General features: G+C 50.9%; 1 protein-coding gene across 2 annotated transcripts in view; it reads left to right on the forward strand.

Moving 5' to 3' along the window:
- CRMP1 (collapsin response mediator protein 1) overlaps window positions 1-16,066 on the forward strand; it is a 51,526-nt gene that overhangs the window by 1,099 nt on the left and 34,361 nt on the right. The window contains exon 1 of one of the 2 annotated variants that reach the window (XM_075420512.1): window positions 1,921-2,287. The exons of the other annotated variant lie outside the window; for it this stretch is intronic. Coding sequence (XP_075276627.1) covers window positions 2,249-2,287 — 39 coding nt within the window. The 5' untranslated portion in view covers window positions 1,921-2,248. Of the gene's footprint in view, window positions 1-1,920; window positions 2,288-16,066 lie in introns of those variants that run through there. 2 annotated transcript variants of the gene reach the window in all.

Raw genomic sequence — 16,066 nt, forward strand, 5'->3', positions numbered from 1 at the left:
GCTCCCCGCCGCCCCCCGAACAAAGCGGAGCAGCCGCCGCTGCACTTCGGGGCTCTCCGGGAAAACTCGGCGCAGCCTGTCCCGGGCACGGCCCCCGGCCCCCCCGGCCCCCTCGGCCCCCCGTGCCCCTTCACTGTCCCCCGCGGCAGGGAGCGCCTCAGGCGGGAGGCTCTGCCCGGGGACTCTCCACCTCTGGAGCTGCAGCTCGGGGCCGCACCGGAGACTTCGGGAGGCCGGTGGGGCCGGCTGGCCCTGCCCGCTCCGCTGCTCCATCTGACCGCTGCCTGTAGCACGCAGGCAGGGGCAGACCCGGGGCTGCCATCGATCCCCCCTGGACAGAAATGCGGCCCTGCGGTCGTGTCCCTGCACAGACGCACCCTTTCCCTCAGCGCCCAGCCCGGAGGCCGCATGGCCTCTCCGTGCGCTTCCCGCAGGCTGAACGGAGAGTTTCTACTCTTTTCTCCCCCTCTTCGGTCTGAGCGTGAATGGGGTGCTGGTACTCTCTGGTCTGGGGGAGGGTGCAGGTGCCACACGGCCTCCCGTGCAGCCCCGGTGGGTGCTCGCTGTGGTGGGACACTGGAGCGAGCAGGTAGGGCTTGGTGGGACACTGCTTGTGATGGTGCCGCTTCACTGCGACGACCTCGGGGTCGCCTTCAGAGGCTGCCAGCTGCAGTGCGGTCTGCTCTTTCCCACCTCACCTGAACCCCTGTGCCTTTTCCATCAGCCCGGGGCTCTGTGCAGGGTGCTGTGCTGTCTCTCTGGATCTCACTGTGCTTCCAAAGTTGTCTCTGGATTGGGCTTGGGGGGGTGAGGAGGAGGTTGAGGGTGAAGGAGGCACAATTTGGCTACTGGCTGAGGAAGGTGCGCTGTGAGCAGCAGCCACCTGCCTGACCCCTGCGCAGCCACAGCCGGAGCTTTCTGGAGGCTCTGAACGGTGATTTCGGGGGAGATGTGTCAGGGGTGTGGGATGTGGCCTGGGTGGGAAACGCCTTGTATCTGTGTGTGTGTCGCAGGGGTGTGCGTGTGAACAGCCCCTGGCTGCTTGTCGCCAGGGGGATTAACCTGGGTGCAGTTTTGCGGTGCCTTTTACCCTTCCCGCAGTTGTGCGTGGAGCCTGAACCGAGTACCGTGGGTGGAGGGAGGCACTCTGTGAGTCGGAAAAGATGGAAAGGTTTCAGTTAGCCACTTTTCCTCTCCAGCAGCTGCTGGCATAGCATCTACCTGGCCTGGCCTGGCCGTGCTGGGCTGTGCCAGCCCCCACGCCCTCCCTGAGGACGGGGCAGAGCAGGGCAGTGCCATCTGGGTCCATGCCATAGGGGACAGATCAGGCAATGGCACCAGGATCAGTGCCATGTGGGGACAGAGCAGGGCAGTGCCATCATGGTCAGTACCATGGGGACGGAGCAGGCAGTGCCATGGGGTCAGCACTGGGCAGTGCCATCAGGGGCAGCGCCATGACGACAGAGCAGGGCAGTGCCAGAGCAGGGCAGTGCCGTCATTGTCAGTACCACGGGGACAGAGCAGGACAGTGCCATGGGGACATTGCCATGTGGGGAAAGAGCAGGCAGTGGCATGGGGACAGAGCAAGCAGTGCCATCGGGGGCAGCGCCATGGGGACAGAGCTGGGCAGTGTGATCAGGGGCAGCGCCATGGGGTCAGAGCAGGCAGTGCCATTGCCATGTGCTGGGCGGCAAGACCCACAGCGTGGGGTCGCCCCCCCACCCCCCGGACCCCACGCGTGGGACCCCGCGGGCGACCTCAGCGCGCGAGCGGGGCGGCGGAGCTGGGGGGAGGGGGGGGGGGCGGCGTTTCCCAGCGCCGGTGCGGGCGAGCGGGAGGGAGGGAGGGAGGGAGGGAGGCTGCGGCTGGATTGATGGCTGGGAAGGGGGGCCGAGGGGGTAGGGGTGGGGGACAGGAGGGAAGGAAACGCTTCCTGGGTTGAGCCGAGCGAATCGCGCTCCGACCTGCAGCCGGGAGGGCGCTGCCGCCGCCGGGAGAAGCACCGCTCGCCCCCCCCCCCCCCCCCCCCCGCGCGAGCCGCGTCCCTCCCGCAGAGCCGGCTTTGCCTGGCTCCGTTCCTCCGGGCGAGGGACCTCGGCCTCCATTACCCAGCGCTGCCGGGTCGCCCCCGCCCCACCCATCACCCGGCCCCGGTTATTATTCCTCCGACTGCCGCCGGCGTTTTTCCCTCGGGCTCGGCTCGCTCCTCGGGGTGTGTTGCTTGCGCCCGGCGCTAGCGAGAGCCGACATGTCGTACCAGGGGAAGAAGAGCATCCCGCACATAACGGTAAGCGGATCCCGGCCGCTGCCCGCGCTCCTTTGTTAGCGGGGCGGGGAAGGGCGGGGGGGGGGCGGCGGGAGGGCCGCGCAGGGCCCCGCGGGCGGGGGCGCGGAGCCCGCCGGGCTGCGGGGCCGCGGCTCCCCGGGGACGGGTGGGTGCGGGCGCCGGTGCCCTCCTCCTGCTGGAGCGCAGGGATGGGCGTGATTTTATTTTATTGTATTGTTGGTTTTTTTTATTGTATTTTATTTTTTTTTAATTAATTTTTTTTCCCCTTTCGTTGCCCGCCGCACCGCCCGCCGGGGCTCAGCGCTGTATGCTCGCTCGCCCGCCTGGGGCCGGCGGCGGGGGGTCGGGCCGGCGGGAGGCTTTGCCCCGGGGCTCGGGGGGCCGGGGGCGGCGGTGCCTCCCTCCCTCCCTCGAAGCCGGGCCCGGGGAGGCTCGGCCGCCCGGCGAGGCAGAACAAAAGAGGGAGGGGACGAGGAGCCGCAGCACAACGTGCCCTCGCCGCCGCCCCCCGGCAGTGGGCAGGGGCCGCGCAGCCCCCCGGCGGGCGCAGGGGCAGGGGGCGGTGGGCCCGGGTGGGCTGGGGGTGCGGGGAGATGGGAGGCGGGGGGCGGGAGTAGAGCGTGGAAAATCAAAGAACGCCATGATGCCAGCACCAACACCTCTGCGCGCTGTTAATACATCAGACGTGGTGGGGATCAGAAGTCAAGGAGTTAATCATAACCATCCTCTCCCCATCCGCGCCGGTCTCCCGCTAGATGCTTTTATCCCCGAGCAGGACTACAATAGAGCATGCTTTCCATGCCAGAAAGAAAGGATCTGGGTCCTCTGGTTCAGTATATTGTTTCCCTTAGATACACCAGATCGACAGCGGCTGGGAATAAAGAACAGGCAGAGCTGGTGGGGAGGGGGATTTCAGGGAAAATCTCCCCCAGAGTTTGGCGACGCAGAGATTTTCCCCAGCACCGGTGTCCGTCTCCAGGCTGGTGATGCTTTCCTCTCAGGGGGCCGGATTGGTGGGTGATGGGGTCACTGCTGCTGTGGCACCTGGGGCAGAGATGAGCGGGGTGAGCTTGGGGTGATGGAGCTTTCCCGGAAAGCTGTCGCCGTCGGGGTGCACGGTGAGTTTCGGTGGCTGGAGAGAGGGCTGATGGGTGGGTGTGGCAGCTTCCTGAGCAAACCTGGTGGTTAAAGGCGTTATCTGAGCCAGTGTTACTAGGCTGGTAAGCACCTCGAGATTTGCTCGATGCTCAAAAAAACTCCTTTAGCCAAAATATTTGGTCAGGCAGCGAACAGCCTCCTTCTAAAAGCAGAGCTTTATGATACCAAAGTGCTGCATTTATACAGTTTTCCACTATCAACAGGCAGCAGTGCATGATGGCTGAGGCTGAGCCTGGGTGTTGCGATGGCTCTTTGGGTGATGGCTCCTCTCGCCTGGTACTCAGCTCGTCGTGTGACTTGCAGTTACTGAGGGTACCCCTGGACTGGGGGAGGCCCTGGCTGCTCTCTGGTGAGCATCATGTGCTTCGTGTGTGGCTCGACCTTCACCTGCAGCTGCGGTGTAACAGGTTCCCACCCATAGCTAGTTGTTTGCTCTCCAGTTTGGTGTGAAAGAAGAAACTGGAAGGATTACGAGTGTTTGCCTTGGAATCAACAGTTCGTTTTAATTTCTTCACTTCTCACAAATTTCCTTCTCTGTGCTGGTCAGAGGGTTGCTGGGAAAAAAGAAAGCCCAAGCCGCAGCCTGCTCTCTTTGAAATGGGGTGTGTTCAAGCTTCTATAAATGAATATTCATTAACGCTAGTGTTGAGTTTTGTGACGAAATCAAAGGCATAAATTAACATTAGTGAAGTTGGCAGGCGTCAGACTTGGACTGCCTTTTTTTCTTTTAGTGTTTTACACTTCTGGCCCTTCTTTATCTCCAGCAAAAGCAAGTCAGACACTCTCTTATACCTTGTACACACTGCCCGTCCCACAGGAGCCCAATGGATTTGCCTGCATGTATCTTCTGAAAGCCCCGTTCCAGTATGGTAAATTAGATGTTTCATCCTGCCACTAAGGAAATACATTGGAGCTTCAAGCCTTCTGGGCTCTGAGGAAATGTGATAGTTCTGTGAAGTTATGCAGTAACAACAGCAGTGGTGAAATCATATAAAAGTGTCATTTGTTACTGTGCCTAACATTCCTCCCCCCCGCTGCTCTTTGCAGCTACACCAGCTCCTGGATTCATTGGAATAATGAAAAACTAATTTTTGACAGTGTCCTGTGCGCTGATGTTTTGCTGTGGCTTTTCCTGTATCAAGTGTGGTACGTTCCTCGCGTGGGGCCAGGAGCTGTCCTGAGCACACCAGGAGACCAGCGCCCAGCATCCTGCCACAGCATCCAGCCGCAGGCACTCCCTGCAGCCGGTACCTGGCCAAAGCATCCCTCTGGAGTCAGGGCTCCAGCATCAGGAACTTTGCGGAGGAAGAGGCAGGGACCGGTTTCAGCTCTTACCAGCGTGGGAGCAGGTATCATGCTTGGGATGACCACCGGGTGTCCTTTCTGGGTTACTCCCCTTGGTGAATGTGGGCATAACTGCCTCCTCGCACTTTGTCTGGCCATGTTTCGACTCCTGACCCCTTCGGACTATCAGCAGTGCCTGACTGATAACCCTTTCCCTCGAAGCAGCTTTATTCCTGCCTTCACCGCTCCACTTTCTCCTGGAAATATCTCGGACAGTGGGGACACTGTGTTGCAGACAGTCTGCAACAGCCCCCTTTGGCACCGAGCATCTCCCTGATCTCGTTTACCAAATCTGCACCTGCTTTCTTTCATTTCATTTCACCTGCCTTTTTTTTATTATTGCAGCCCCTGAAATTTCATGCTTCTTGCTGTCAGTCCTGTCTGTGACTCTCCTGCTGCCCTATATGCATCCCGCACAGCATCCAGGCTTGCTGTTGCTAGCTGAGCACCAGCACTGCTCCAGTGTAAGGTGCCATTCAGTTGTCAGTCAGACTGGGGAAACTGGGTCCCTGACACTGTAACTACTGTGGGAAGAACCTCTATATTTGAAGCACCGGACCAGTCTCTGGGTGATGTAAAATAGAGATGTGCTGAGTCACAAAGTGTAAGCGCTTCGGTCACGTCCTCGGCACTGCGTTGAAGTCCTTGGGGGTCTCACTCCCCTGGTTCGGGAGTTTAGCTGGGGATGGAGCAGGGTGTGCATAATGTACAGGTGGCCAAGGGTGCGTCTGCAGGAGCATATTTCTCAGGCTGTGTAGTATGGTCAGCCAGCACATCCGTTGCTGAGGTGTTTTTCTGCATGAGGTGGCAATCTTTTGTGCTTGGGTTGTGCAGGCGTGCTCTCATGCAGACCAGATTTTCCAGGATACATCCCCCACCCATTGCTTTTAACATCGCTGTTACACTTCTCTTGTGCAGCATATTACAGGGAATCGATGGGGATGATGACACTGAAAGATCTGTTACAAATTATTTTGGCTTGTGTGTTTTGGTAGGGCTCCGCACTTTCCAAGCAAGGCCTCAGCCCAGATGAACTCAAAATTACAGTATACGCAGAGCACAATTTAAAAAAAGCATGTGGCATGTAAAATGTCTGTTAGAGGACTTGTTTGTTCCAGTAGCGACTGCAACCATGAAAGCATAACCAGCGTGAGCTCAGTGAAGAGGAGGTGTGAAGACAACTCTGCTGAGCAAAGGGGGAATAGCTAGTCACTGAAGCAAATCCAAGGAGGGACATGGGAGAGGCAAATGGTGCACAAATCTCTTAGAAAAGGGAATAATACTCCTGGGAGTGGTCCAAGGGTTGGCGTATGAATGAGGGACGGAACTGCTGGTCCTGAGCTGGCAGACTCTAAGGCATGGGGAGACAGAGCTCAAACCCTAGGTGTTACAGAAGAAGGATCTCATCACTGAGCTTAACAAGTAAAGAGAAGAGCTGGCACAATATGAGAAAAAGAAGCAGATGCAGAAAAATGAAGAGAAGCTGGAGAAATTCAGAGGAGTGGGCACAGAGAATAATTTTAGTTGTAGCCTTTTGAATTGTTTGACGTGGAGAGAGCCGAGAAGTAAGCAGGCTTCAGTTGAATGTGGCAGAATGAGAGAGAAAAAATGCATTCATCTGGACTTCTGCTGTGTGAGACTTTGGTCTCAAGCTAACTGCCAAGGGTCAAGGTGGGAAACTTTCTGTTTGGCCTGAGCAAAGTGCTGGGGTAACGTGAGGTGTTCTGGTGTGAGACAACAGCAGTGCGAGAGCTGCCAGCCACCAGGCAGTTCACTTTGGACACCAGGGGGGCCATGTCCTGCAGATGCAAGGCATGGTGACTACATGGAATGGGGAACCAAAGTCCTCGCCTAGGTTTGGATCTGTTCCACATCTCCCCTTGCCGTGCTTTTTGCCCGCCCACCTTTGCTTAAAAATATGAAGCTACACACAGATTGGTGTGTGACTTGCCAAGAGTGTTTGAAAAGCCTGCTGAGTGCTGGGCATGGGAACGACGTCTCACATTATTATTCTGCTGTTGGCACAAGATTTGGACTGATTTAGACAGCGCTTTTTGTCCTGCTTTATAACACCAAGGCGTGGGACTTCTGGATCCCCTCTTACTCTTGAATATTTGCTTAATACTCAAAGTTGTATTTTTCCATCTGTAGCTGTTGGATAGACTTGGCCCCTCCCAGTTTACCTGTCTGCCATTGAGCGTTTGTGAACTCACATTGCAGATAGCACTGGACTTGGACTTGGCAGCTCTGGAGATGGCTTTAGCTGCTTCAGTTGGAGTTGCTGGACTTCCAGCCACCATTTCTAGGATTCTGTGATAATTCTTTTCCTTTCTTTTTTCTACAGGAGAAAAAGTGGCTATAGCGTTTAAACCACTTCCATCTGATGTCTTAAATTACATGCAGAGTAGGTCCTTCTGGGGACATTTCTGTGGAAATTGAAAACCTTGGCAGAGGGACAGAAAGAAGGGTTTGAGGCAGTGATTCCTTGAAATGCCACGACAAGTTTGTCAGTCGGTGCCCTCAGCGGGGCATCAGGGTTTTCAGCATCATAGCTGGTGCCACCGTGGGGAGCTGAGCTGCACTTTGCTGGAAGCTGGGCAGGTTTGGAAAGGGGACAGTGCCTGTCTGGGCAGATGACTGATGTCATGAGGTGGTTGTTCAGCGAGTCTCAGTCTCCTGCTTACAAGTGCTGAGAGTGACCGCTTCCAGCGAGCCACTTTCGTGACAAGAGGTCAGGGTCTGTTCTCTGTTTTGCTGCCGTTTCTTTCATAAGCAAGTTTATACACACGGTGAAAGGGAGACACTTCATCTTCCTTTGTGGGCGCCAGGACATCCCGCTGGCTTGTGAAGCACTCGGGCACTGTGAGAGTTAGCTGGAATAAATTTCTTGCTACTATTGTAGATATGAGAAAGATGGAATAGAGATGAGCAGCGAAATAATTTGCAGGTTTCTAGCCTTGCTACATGTAAAGATGGTGACATTGTCCCTTGGAACAGAAATACGTTGGGATTACTTTTGCTTGTTGCTTCATGTACTTGTCACAAGACAAAGTTTCGATCTGTGGTGCATGTCCTGATGAGGTTTAAGGCCTCAGCTCTTGCTTAGGTGAGTAATAAATGTCACTAAATAGTAAATGTCCGCCCTGATTTCAGTAAAATCTACACTCTATGTAAAATCTCTCTAAGGAAAGCTGATCACCCGTGTCCACCTTGCATGTGTCTGGCTCAAGGGGTATGTGGTGCTCACAGCTAAGAGACTGTGGAAGGGTTGTTCATGGACTGGTGATGGTACTGTGGGAGGTGGAGCAGCAAGCATTGCAACTTGCTGTGGCTAGCAGGAGAAGTAGATAGGTGAGGCAACATGACAGCAAAGTATCCGAGTGCAAACAATACACATCTGTATCCACCGCATTTAGTCGATTATGAATTACCATTGCTAATATCATATTCAAGGTCATTTTCTATTGTTCTGCTTCCCTTGCATCCACCTCCTCTGAGAAGGGATTCCTTGTGGTCTTAGCTGGATTTTGACCGTGAGTGGTGCCAAGGCTGATGTGTCCCAGTAACCTGATGCAGTTTTCTGACTAGAAATTAGGTAAAACTCATCTTCAGTTCCGTGGCACACAGCAGCCTGCTGTGGTGTAAATTGCTGTTATTTTTTCCCAAGTTTAATCTTTCTTATGAATGGCTTGCTGAGATTTTGAGATCAGCTCTATTTGACGTAACCTGTGTGTAACCCAAGAGATGGCTGTAACAACACACAATGCAGTGGGTTCAACCCTCCAGCCCATACTTAGGTGAAACCCCTGCTGATGCCAATGAGTATTGTAATCAATAAGATGTTTGTTGTGCTTCCTTTCTAAAGGCAAAGCAAAGATGACATTTACAGTGAAGAAATCCCCATGGAGTTTGTAGCTGTAGCAGTAGCCCTTTTCGGCTGTGTGATTAAGGAGTGAAATTGCTAGCTGAATAGAAAGTCAGGTCTCCAAAGGGGAAACAAAAGAACATCAGATTTTTTAAATGAATAAAGATGAATGAGTACATTGGCTACAGACCAAGATACAGCATTACTACAATCAACATAATCCTTCCTAAATGAATTGCCATATACTGGAGTGCATTTGTTAAGAAAAGGACCTTAAAAGCTGGGTTCTCCATTACTGGCCTATCAGAAATGATGCCTCAGGGATACAATATTTTACAAGCAACTCCCTGATTGGATTCAGGGATCACCCTAGCTAAAAATTACTTCCTATGGAGGGTAACCTAGACATGAAATTCAAAAGGAAGGATAGTGCTGATTAAAAGCAGATCTTCTATAAGCAGACAGAACTTCGTGAAATCCCATTTACAGGTCTTTGATCCGTATGAGAGGATTTTAAGCAAGCATTCCTCTTGGGAAGGATGTCTTTCTTCCTTTGACATTAAATTTAAAAATGTTTCTTATTTGTAAGTACTTTGCTAAAAGCAAGGTAATTTAACTGTATTGTATCACAACTGGGTCTGAATCTGACCAACTGTGGCAATAGATAACCAAATACATCTGCGAAAGAAATACCTTTTAAATCTTTTGTAGATTATGGGAAATAACTCTGCAAGGAGGATGCACAGAAGCACAGAGGAGCTCTGAGTGTCTCCCTCCGTTGTCTGCCAGTGAGACATCACTCCCTTGCAAATAGTCTTCTGGTGGAGATCTGGGTAAACAAGGAGAAAGCAAACTTTAGCCTGTGGCTTTTGAATCATAGAATGGTAAGGGTTGGAAGGGACCTTAAAGATCATCTAGTTCCAATCTCCCTGCCATGAACAGGGACACCTTCCACTAGACCAGGTTGCTCAGAGCTCCATCCAACCTGGCCTTCAACATTTCCAGGGAGGGGGCAGCCACAGCTTCTCCGGGCAACCTGTGCCAGTGTTTCACCACCCTCATGGTGAAGAATTTCTTCCTAATATGTAATCTAAATCTGCCCCCTTTTAGTTTAGAGCCATTCCCACTTGTCCTATTACTACACACCCTTGTGAAAAGTCCCTCTCCATCCTTCCTGTAGCCCCCCTTCAGGGACCGGAAGGCTGCTCTAAGGTCACCCCGGAGCCTTCTCTTCTCCAGGCTGAACAGCCCCAACTCTCTCAGCCTGTCCTTGTAGGAGAGGTGCTTCTTGAACCTTCCCTCTAAATTGGGGATGCTATGTCTTTTCTAACTCTCAGTGGCCTTTTTAAAGCCTGAGCAATAAAGGATTCTCAAATGCTAAAAAAAGTAAAGATGAATGCCTTGGCTGCAGGTGTGATAATGTATCCTAATGCCTGCTTATATCTGTTGTGTTTAATCTGATGTCTTTTAAGCCACACACGTTTATAGGCAGAGAACGGGAAATACAGGTGGATTTAGAATTTAAACTGATTTCAAATGGCTAGTTAGCATAAAATCCTTAGTCATCTTCAGGGCCACTGACTAATCTGGATTTTAGAGAATACAGTCATTGTTGCTCTGGAGATGTAAGGACAGTGGTACATTCTAGTAAGTCCTTAGAATTACGCAAAGGATAAAATCACTGCTGAGTGTTTCCTCCTTCTTTACACCTGGAAAATCTGGGGCTAAGAGTGTTGCAAAGACTTTTTCAGTTGGCAATAGCTGCAATGCAGCAATCATAAAAGTCCAAATCCAGGAATGAAGCAGCACTTAGACCCATATGCTGGGTGTGTTATATGGAGTTAAGTATAGATAATTTGTAAAACAAACTGTAAATAGTTATAAAGATATGATGTACTTGATTTAGAGATGAAGATGTGATAGGTAGACATTTCATTTGTGGAAGAAAAGCAAGAATGTAATAGCATATATCGGAATTGCAGTCTGGACAGATGCTGCTATTTGATTAAAACACCACTCTTGACATCTCTTTGAATCTTTTTGTATGGCTACAATGCATAATGGCAGATTCGTTCATTTTTTTTTTTTGTTTGTGTCAAACTCCATCTTGTACGATAGAGGTGTGGTTTTCCCTGAAGTGTGCCTGCAGGTGCAGTACCGTGGGTATCGATACTGTAGAAAAGCCAGTGGTTTGCTATAACTTGTGCCGCATTGTATTTTGATGCGCTGCACCAATTTGGAATAATATTTATTTAGTAAATCTTATTTCAGAAGATGTCAGTTTTGTTTCTTCTGTTACTGTGTTTTTTAGTGGTTCCAGAAGCAGATTGAGAAATACATGTGTAAAAAATGATTTGAATTTTGTTGTGTGTTGTATTTTTAGATACCTCTCGCTCTGAGTGGAGTAGGTGAATGAAAAAAGGCTAATTTTAGATTTCTTTGCAATTGTTCTTGCTCTGACGTTTGAATCTAACATTTGGATTGTATTTTCAAACGACCCAGAGCAGAGTGATTTGCTGCCGAAGCGTATTTGACTTCACCTGTGATTGCGCAGAGCCCGCTGCGGATTTCGGGACCGCAGTGGGGCTCAGGCTCATCACCCGGCCGGTTGCTGCAGACCCCGCCTGCCTCTGCCGGCCTTTTGCCGTTGGGAGCGTGTGAAAATACGGACACAATTCACAAGGGCTGAGCCAAGCTGATTTTAAAAACCCAGCAAAACGGGTCATTTGTACAAGTTGTGCCAATCACCAGCTTACAGATGTTTTGTGTTGCCTTTAGTGTAATGCAAACAATAGTTGTAAGGGAGCGAAAGCCACTGCCTTACGCTTGAGCAGCCGGCCCCTCCTCCTGCAGCAAACGATGCTGAGTTCGTGGCATCTCCTTCTGCTGCCATGAAAATTGCTGTCATGTCGCAGACTAAGCTCCGTGGCTTTGCTGCCAGATTAAGCAGGAGAAGCTAGACCGCGATTAGCGAAAAACCACCAGGAGAGCAGCGTGCAGGCTTTGAAGGTGAAGAGCTGTGAATAATAGGAATGGCTGTATCATAGTCGGCAGCGAGCTGAGCCGGGAAGTGCCGGTGCACTTGTAAAATGGAGCTGCAGGGAGACGGCAGATAAGCATCGTTGCTGTGCTGGTGCTGTGTCATAGCCAGGCACGAGGCCTGGAAGCAAACAGCATTGCGTTGATGCGGTCGCATCATTGCAGCGGCGACGGGTGGAGGAGAAACACTTCGGCTCGCACACCCTGCGCTGAGTGCTGAGCAATGGCGTGGGTTTATGGTGGTGCTTTCCACACCGCCCATGTCAGTGAGAGCCGGGTGGGTTGTTTTTTTTTTTTTCCCCTTGAATCCTGGCACCTAATGAATCGCACAGTTTATATGTTCGTTATAATACCCCGTCTCTGTTCTGCTGCGTTGCTGCTGTCTGTCCTTGGCAGCCTGGAGGGAGGAGAGGGTCCCGGCAGCTTTCCTCAGCTTGCACCGGGGAGAGCTGGGCTGGCAGCTTCTTGTGCCAGGCACTGCATGGGAAACTTGGTAGGGACCCCTTAGGGCTCACCAGGGACTGAGACGTCTGTTAGCTGAATAAAAAGGTGGCAGCCACCCTATGAAGGCTTACACTATTGTCACCTCCTAAGCTGAGTAGAGAGCGCATTGTTTGTACTGTGAGAGCACCCGAAGGTCACCCGAGTGGCTGAGGGTACATGTGAGAGCTAGGCAGAGAGTGTTCTGTCTGGAGGGGTTCACGGCTGGGAAGAGGAAACGGGGGCCAGCGCTGCGTGACTAATTCATGAGCTTCAGGTCACCCCCCCTCCACCCTCCCGGCTTTCCCCAGGGTGCTGTGGAGTGTGGCTGTCCTCCCGCCTGGAACATTGTCCAGGTAGAAGAGGACTTTGGTCCCTAGTTTTTCTGGAGATTTAGCATTTGGTAAGGAAACTGCAAGCAGCCTGCCTGACACCAAGCGCCTGGTAAATAATAAACGTCCCCTGACCATGCACAGCCGGGCTGCGTGCCTGAGGAGGCTGACCTACTTCACAGACCCCGTGTGCACCCAGATTTCTGTCCAGGATTTCACTGCCACAAGTGCCGGTGACCTGAAACAGCGCAGGAGCTCCTGGGCGTCGGTGGTGGCCATGGCGGCGGTGCAGGGTGGCAGCGTCCCATTGCCTTCAGACCAGGGATGTGCCTGAAACCCGTGCTAGGCTGTGGTGGGGACTGATGGCTCAGGTGTATGACAGTTTATTTTATGAAGAATATGGCAAATTGCTTGTCAATGTTAACCCATGTCTCCCTGCTAGTCAGTTATGTTTGTGTAATTTTTCCAACGCATTCATGGAGTGCATCTGAACGCGTAGGTGCACACGGGCGTTTGGTACCGCTGCTTTGGCTCGGGACAAGCCCCCCTGGTCCGGAGCAGGGTGTAGGAGGCAGCGCCTGTTTGCTTGGGCACAGCGTGCTGCCGGGGTGTCCACACGATGCTGAAACCCCGCCTGGGTTGCTTGTGCCCGTCAGCACCGTCTGTGGAAGGTACCCTGCTTCGCTTGTGCTCCTGCCTTGCGGCAATCTGTAACGTGTCCTACCGACATGCTGACAGCTGGGGCAGGTCGGGACAAGTTCCAGCAATACTCTTTTTTTTTTCCTTCTGAATTTGCTTTTATGCGGGAATGAAAATGTGTGTCAGAGATGTTTCCACATCTATCAGGTCCTGATGAAAGCTGGGCAGGGGTCCACGGCACCCTCCCCGGTGGCTTGGCAGACTGCCTGGGGGGCATCAAGATTGGTGATTCTTTGGCAGCCTTGTCTCCCATGACTTCCTGTTCCTGGCGGGGGGAAACCTTAGCCACAGGCCAGCGCAGGTGCAGGACCTGCTGCCTTTTGCAACGGTTTTGAATGGTTTGTATTTTCTTGTGAGCAGGAAAGTGTCAAGAATTGAAGTGCTGAAAGTCTCCCATAAAGTGCAGTTTTCTTTCTTCACCAGAATTTCTTAGACCCTCCAAAATTCTGGAGAAGGCGAGACTTTGTAGCTAAACATTGAGTAATCCTTCATAAGTTGCAAGTGAGGCTTAATTCAGTGGATGACTCACATAATTGAGTGCTTTTTTAAAACGGCATTTGTATCCTTTTTAGTTTCAGATTATTCTAATACCTAGTTTTGCCACTTAGATATCTATATATTTATATGCGAAAACATATAAAATCCGTATGTCTACAATTATTTTCCTGGGCTTGTACTTCTGCTTTACTTTAGTCTGTCTTATTTTCCCAGACTGTTACATATGTTTCTGTTTATGATGAATCTTCTCCTATTTTAGAAGAAATAAAATGTAGAACATCTTGATGAGCCTGCAGATTTTTCGACTCATTAGCAGTGACAGATGCAGTGCTCTGGTAATGTTCCCTGCCCCTATCAATAAGCTCTTGCCTCTTGTAATTGGACAGTATGAATGTTTGGGAAGGCAACTGAATGAGCTTAAAAAGAGCTCACAAGATGGTTGTCTCCGCAGGTCAGCAGGCAGTGTAGTAAATCATCATGGTGAGGAGATGCAACTGCCAGCACATGGCAAAATGACGTCTTACCGTTCCGGCTGCTGATTTGCAAGTCCTGCGGTTGCAGGCGACAGTGGGGAGGCTGGGGACAAAACAGGGAGCCTGCTCTGGGAAATTCCAGACTGAGGACTTGCATTTGACTGCGTCCTTTAATGAGAGGGTACCAACATCCGAGGCAGGACATATTTCATTGGAGTTCTGTGCCTTAGTTCCCTCCCCCAAGGTCATCTCGCTGCTGCAGCACACGGAGAAAAGCCTCAAGCCTGCAGTGTACATAATCTTTTGTCACAGACTATTTAAAACATCTTTTCACCCCTTCTTTCTCCCCTTAAAATGTATGTTTCTCCCTTTTTGCTTTTCTAGAATGGCGTAGAGGGCTGTAGGGGCTTTGAACATGCGAAATGTTCAAATACAAGCTGAAAAGTAAATATGCTACATATAACTGAGAAGTTATGTTGAAGAAGGTTTGTTGTAACACCCTTAAGTCTAACTTAGCAGTTTTTAATCAATAATTGTTTAGAAGGCCTGTATCATTGTCCTGGTTTTATAGATGAGGAAACCTATCAACTTGTTTAGTTGTTTTCTAAACTGTGAATTTGAGACATGCATGGTTTATATGTGTGAGTCATGCTGTGATTAAAGCTGTAATTGAATTTGGAGTGAGCAGCATAAAACATGGACAAAATGAAGATTCTGAGTTGTTTAGTGAGCCAAGGAAATAATTTACAGTAAGTGTCTTTTTGATATCTGAATGGGAAGAGAAGGTTCTGACTGCTTTAGAGTTTTCCAGCATTGGCAGTCAGCTGGCAAAAGTACTGAAGTTACAGACTTTCCCTGTCTCTGGGTTGGTGGTAGGGGGCTGGAGTTTCCTGTATGTCTTCTTCAGTGAGGGAGTTAAATATCGGTTCTCAGGAATATGCAGTGGTAAAATATGCTTTCTGTAAAATGTAATTTTTGACAACAGAATTATAACCGTTTGAATAGAGAAAAATGGAAACAGGTGATTGCTGTGAACAGTGCCCCAGCAGACTTGATATTTGAACAGATTTCACGGGAAAAAAATTCTTTGCTTTGCACTTCAGAAAATACCAGAATGCAGTAGCTCTGTCTGCTGTTCGTATGATATTTCAGGTAAGAGGCTGCACTCCGGACCTCATTTATGGAGTGAGTGAGGTACGGCGTGGGGAGCTTCAGTCCAGAGTGCCCCCAGCTAATCAGCAGCCTCTGACCTTCAGGAATCACAAATGAGACAACAACTAATGCTTCCCGCCCACTAGAAACTAGATTTTCTGCTGTTGGTCTGTAATGCAGTGCAGGAGGTGCAAGCTGTGGGCCAAGTCCTGTGGCCGCCTCAGTGGAGCGGCCGAGTGGAGCCTGCTGAGCTGACGCTGCTTAAAGCAGCTTCCCTGGGCGGGAATTTCTGCGTTACAGAGCTGGGCAGCCTCTCCTGACCTTCTCCCTTCCCATTTCAAGCTCTGTTACTCTTCTACGGGTGCTGAGAGTCCCAGGTGAGCTCAGCTTGGCTATTGCAGCATCGGGCAGTCTATTCTGGGGGCTTTTTTTTCCTTTTTGGCCTTTGTACAATAAGGTGGTGGAAAAAGGGGATGTGGCGGGATTTCAAGTGTTGCCATCTACAATGAGTTCTGCTTTGAGGAAAAAAGACTGTGATGGCCCTGAGGCCTCGTGTTCCAAAAGTCAGAAACAAACACTTAGTGAAACTTATAATTTTCCTCTCCACTGTGTATGTACCCACCTGAATCTATGGCATAGAGCTTTATATAGGGTAAGTGCTTTGATGTTAATGGCTTTCTATATAATATGAGCTTATTTGGTATCATCAGTATGTTATTGTGTTTGTTTATTTCAACAA

Source organism: Opisthocomus hoazin, chromosome 5 (genome assembly GCF_030867145.1).
Source record: "Opisthocomus hoazin isolate bOpiHoa1 chromosome 5, bOpiHoa1.hap1, whole genome shotgun sequence".
Lineage (NCBI taxonomy): Eukaryota > Metazoa > Chordata > Aves > Opisthocomiformes > Opisthocomidae > Opisthocomus > Opisthocomus hoazin.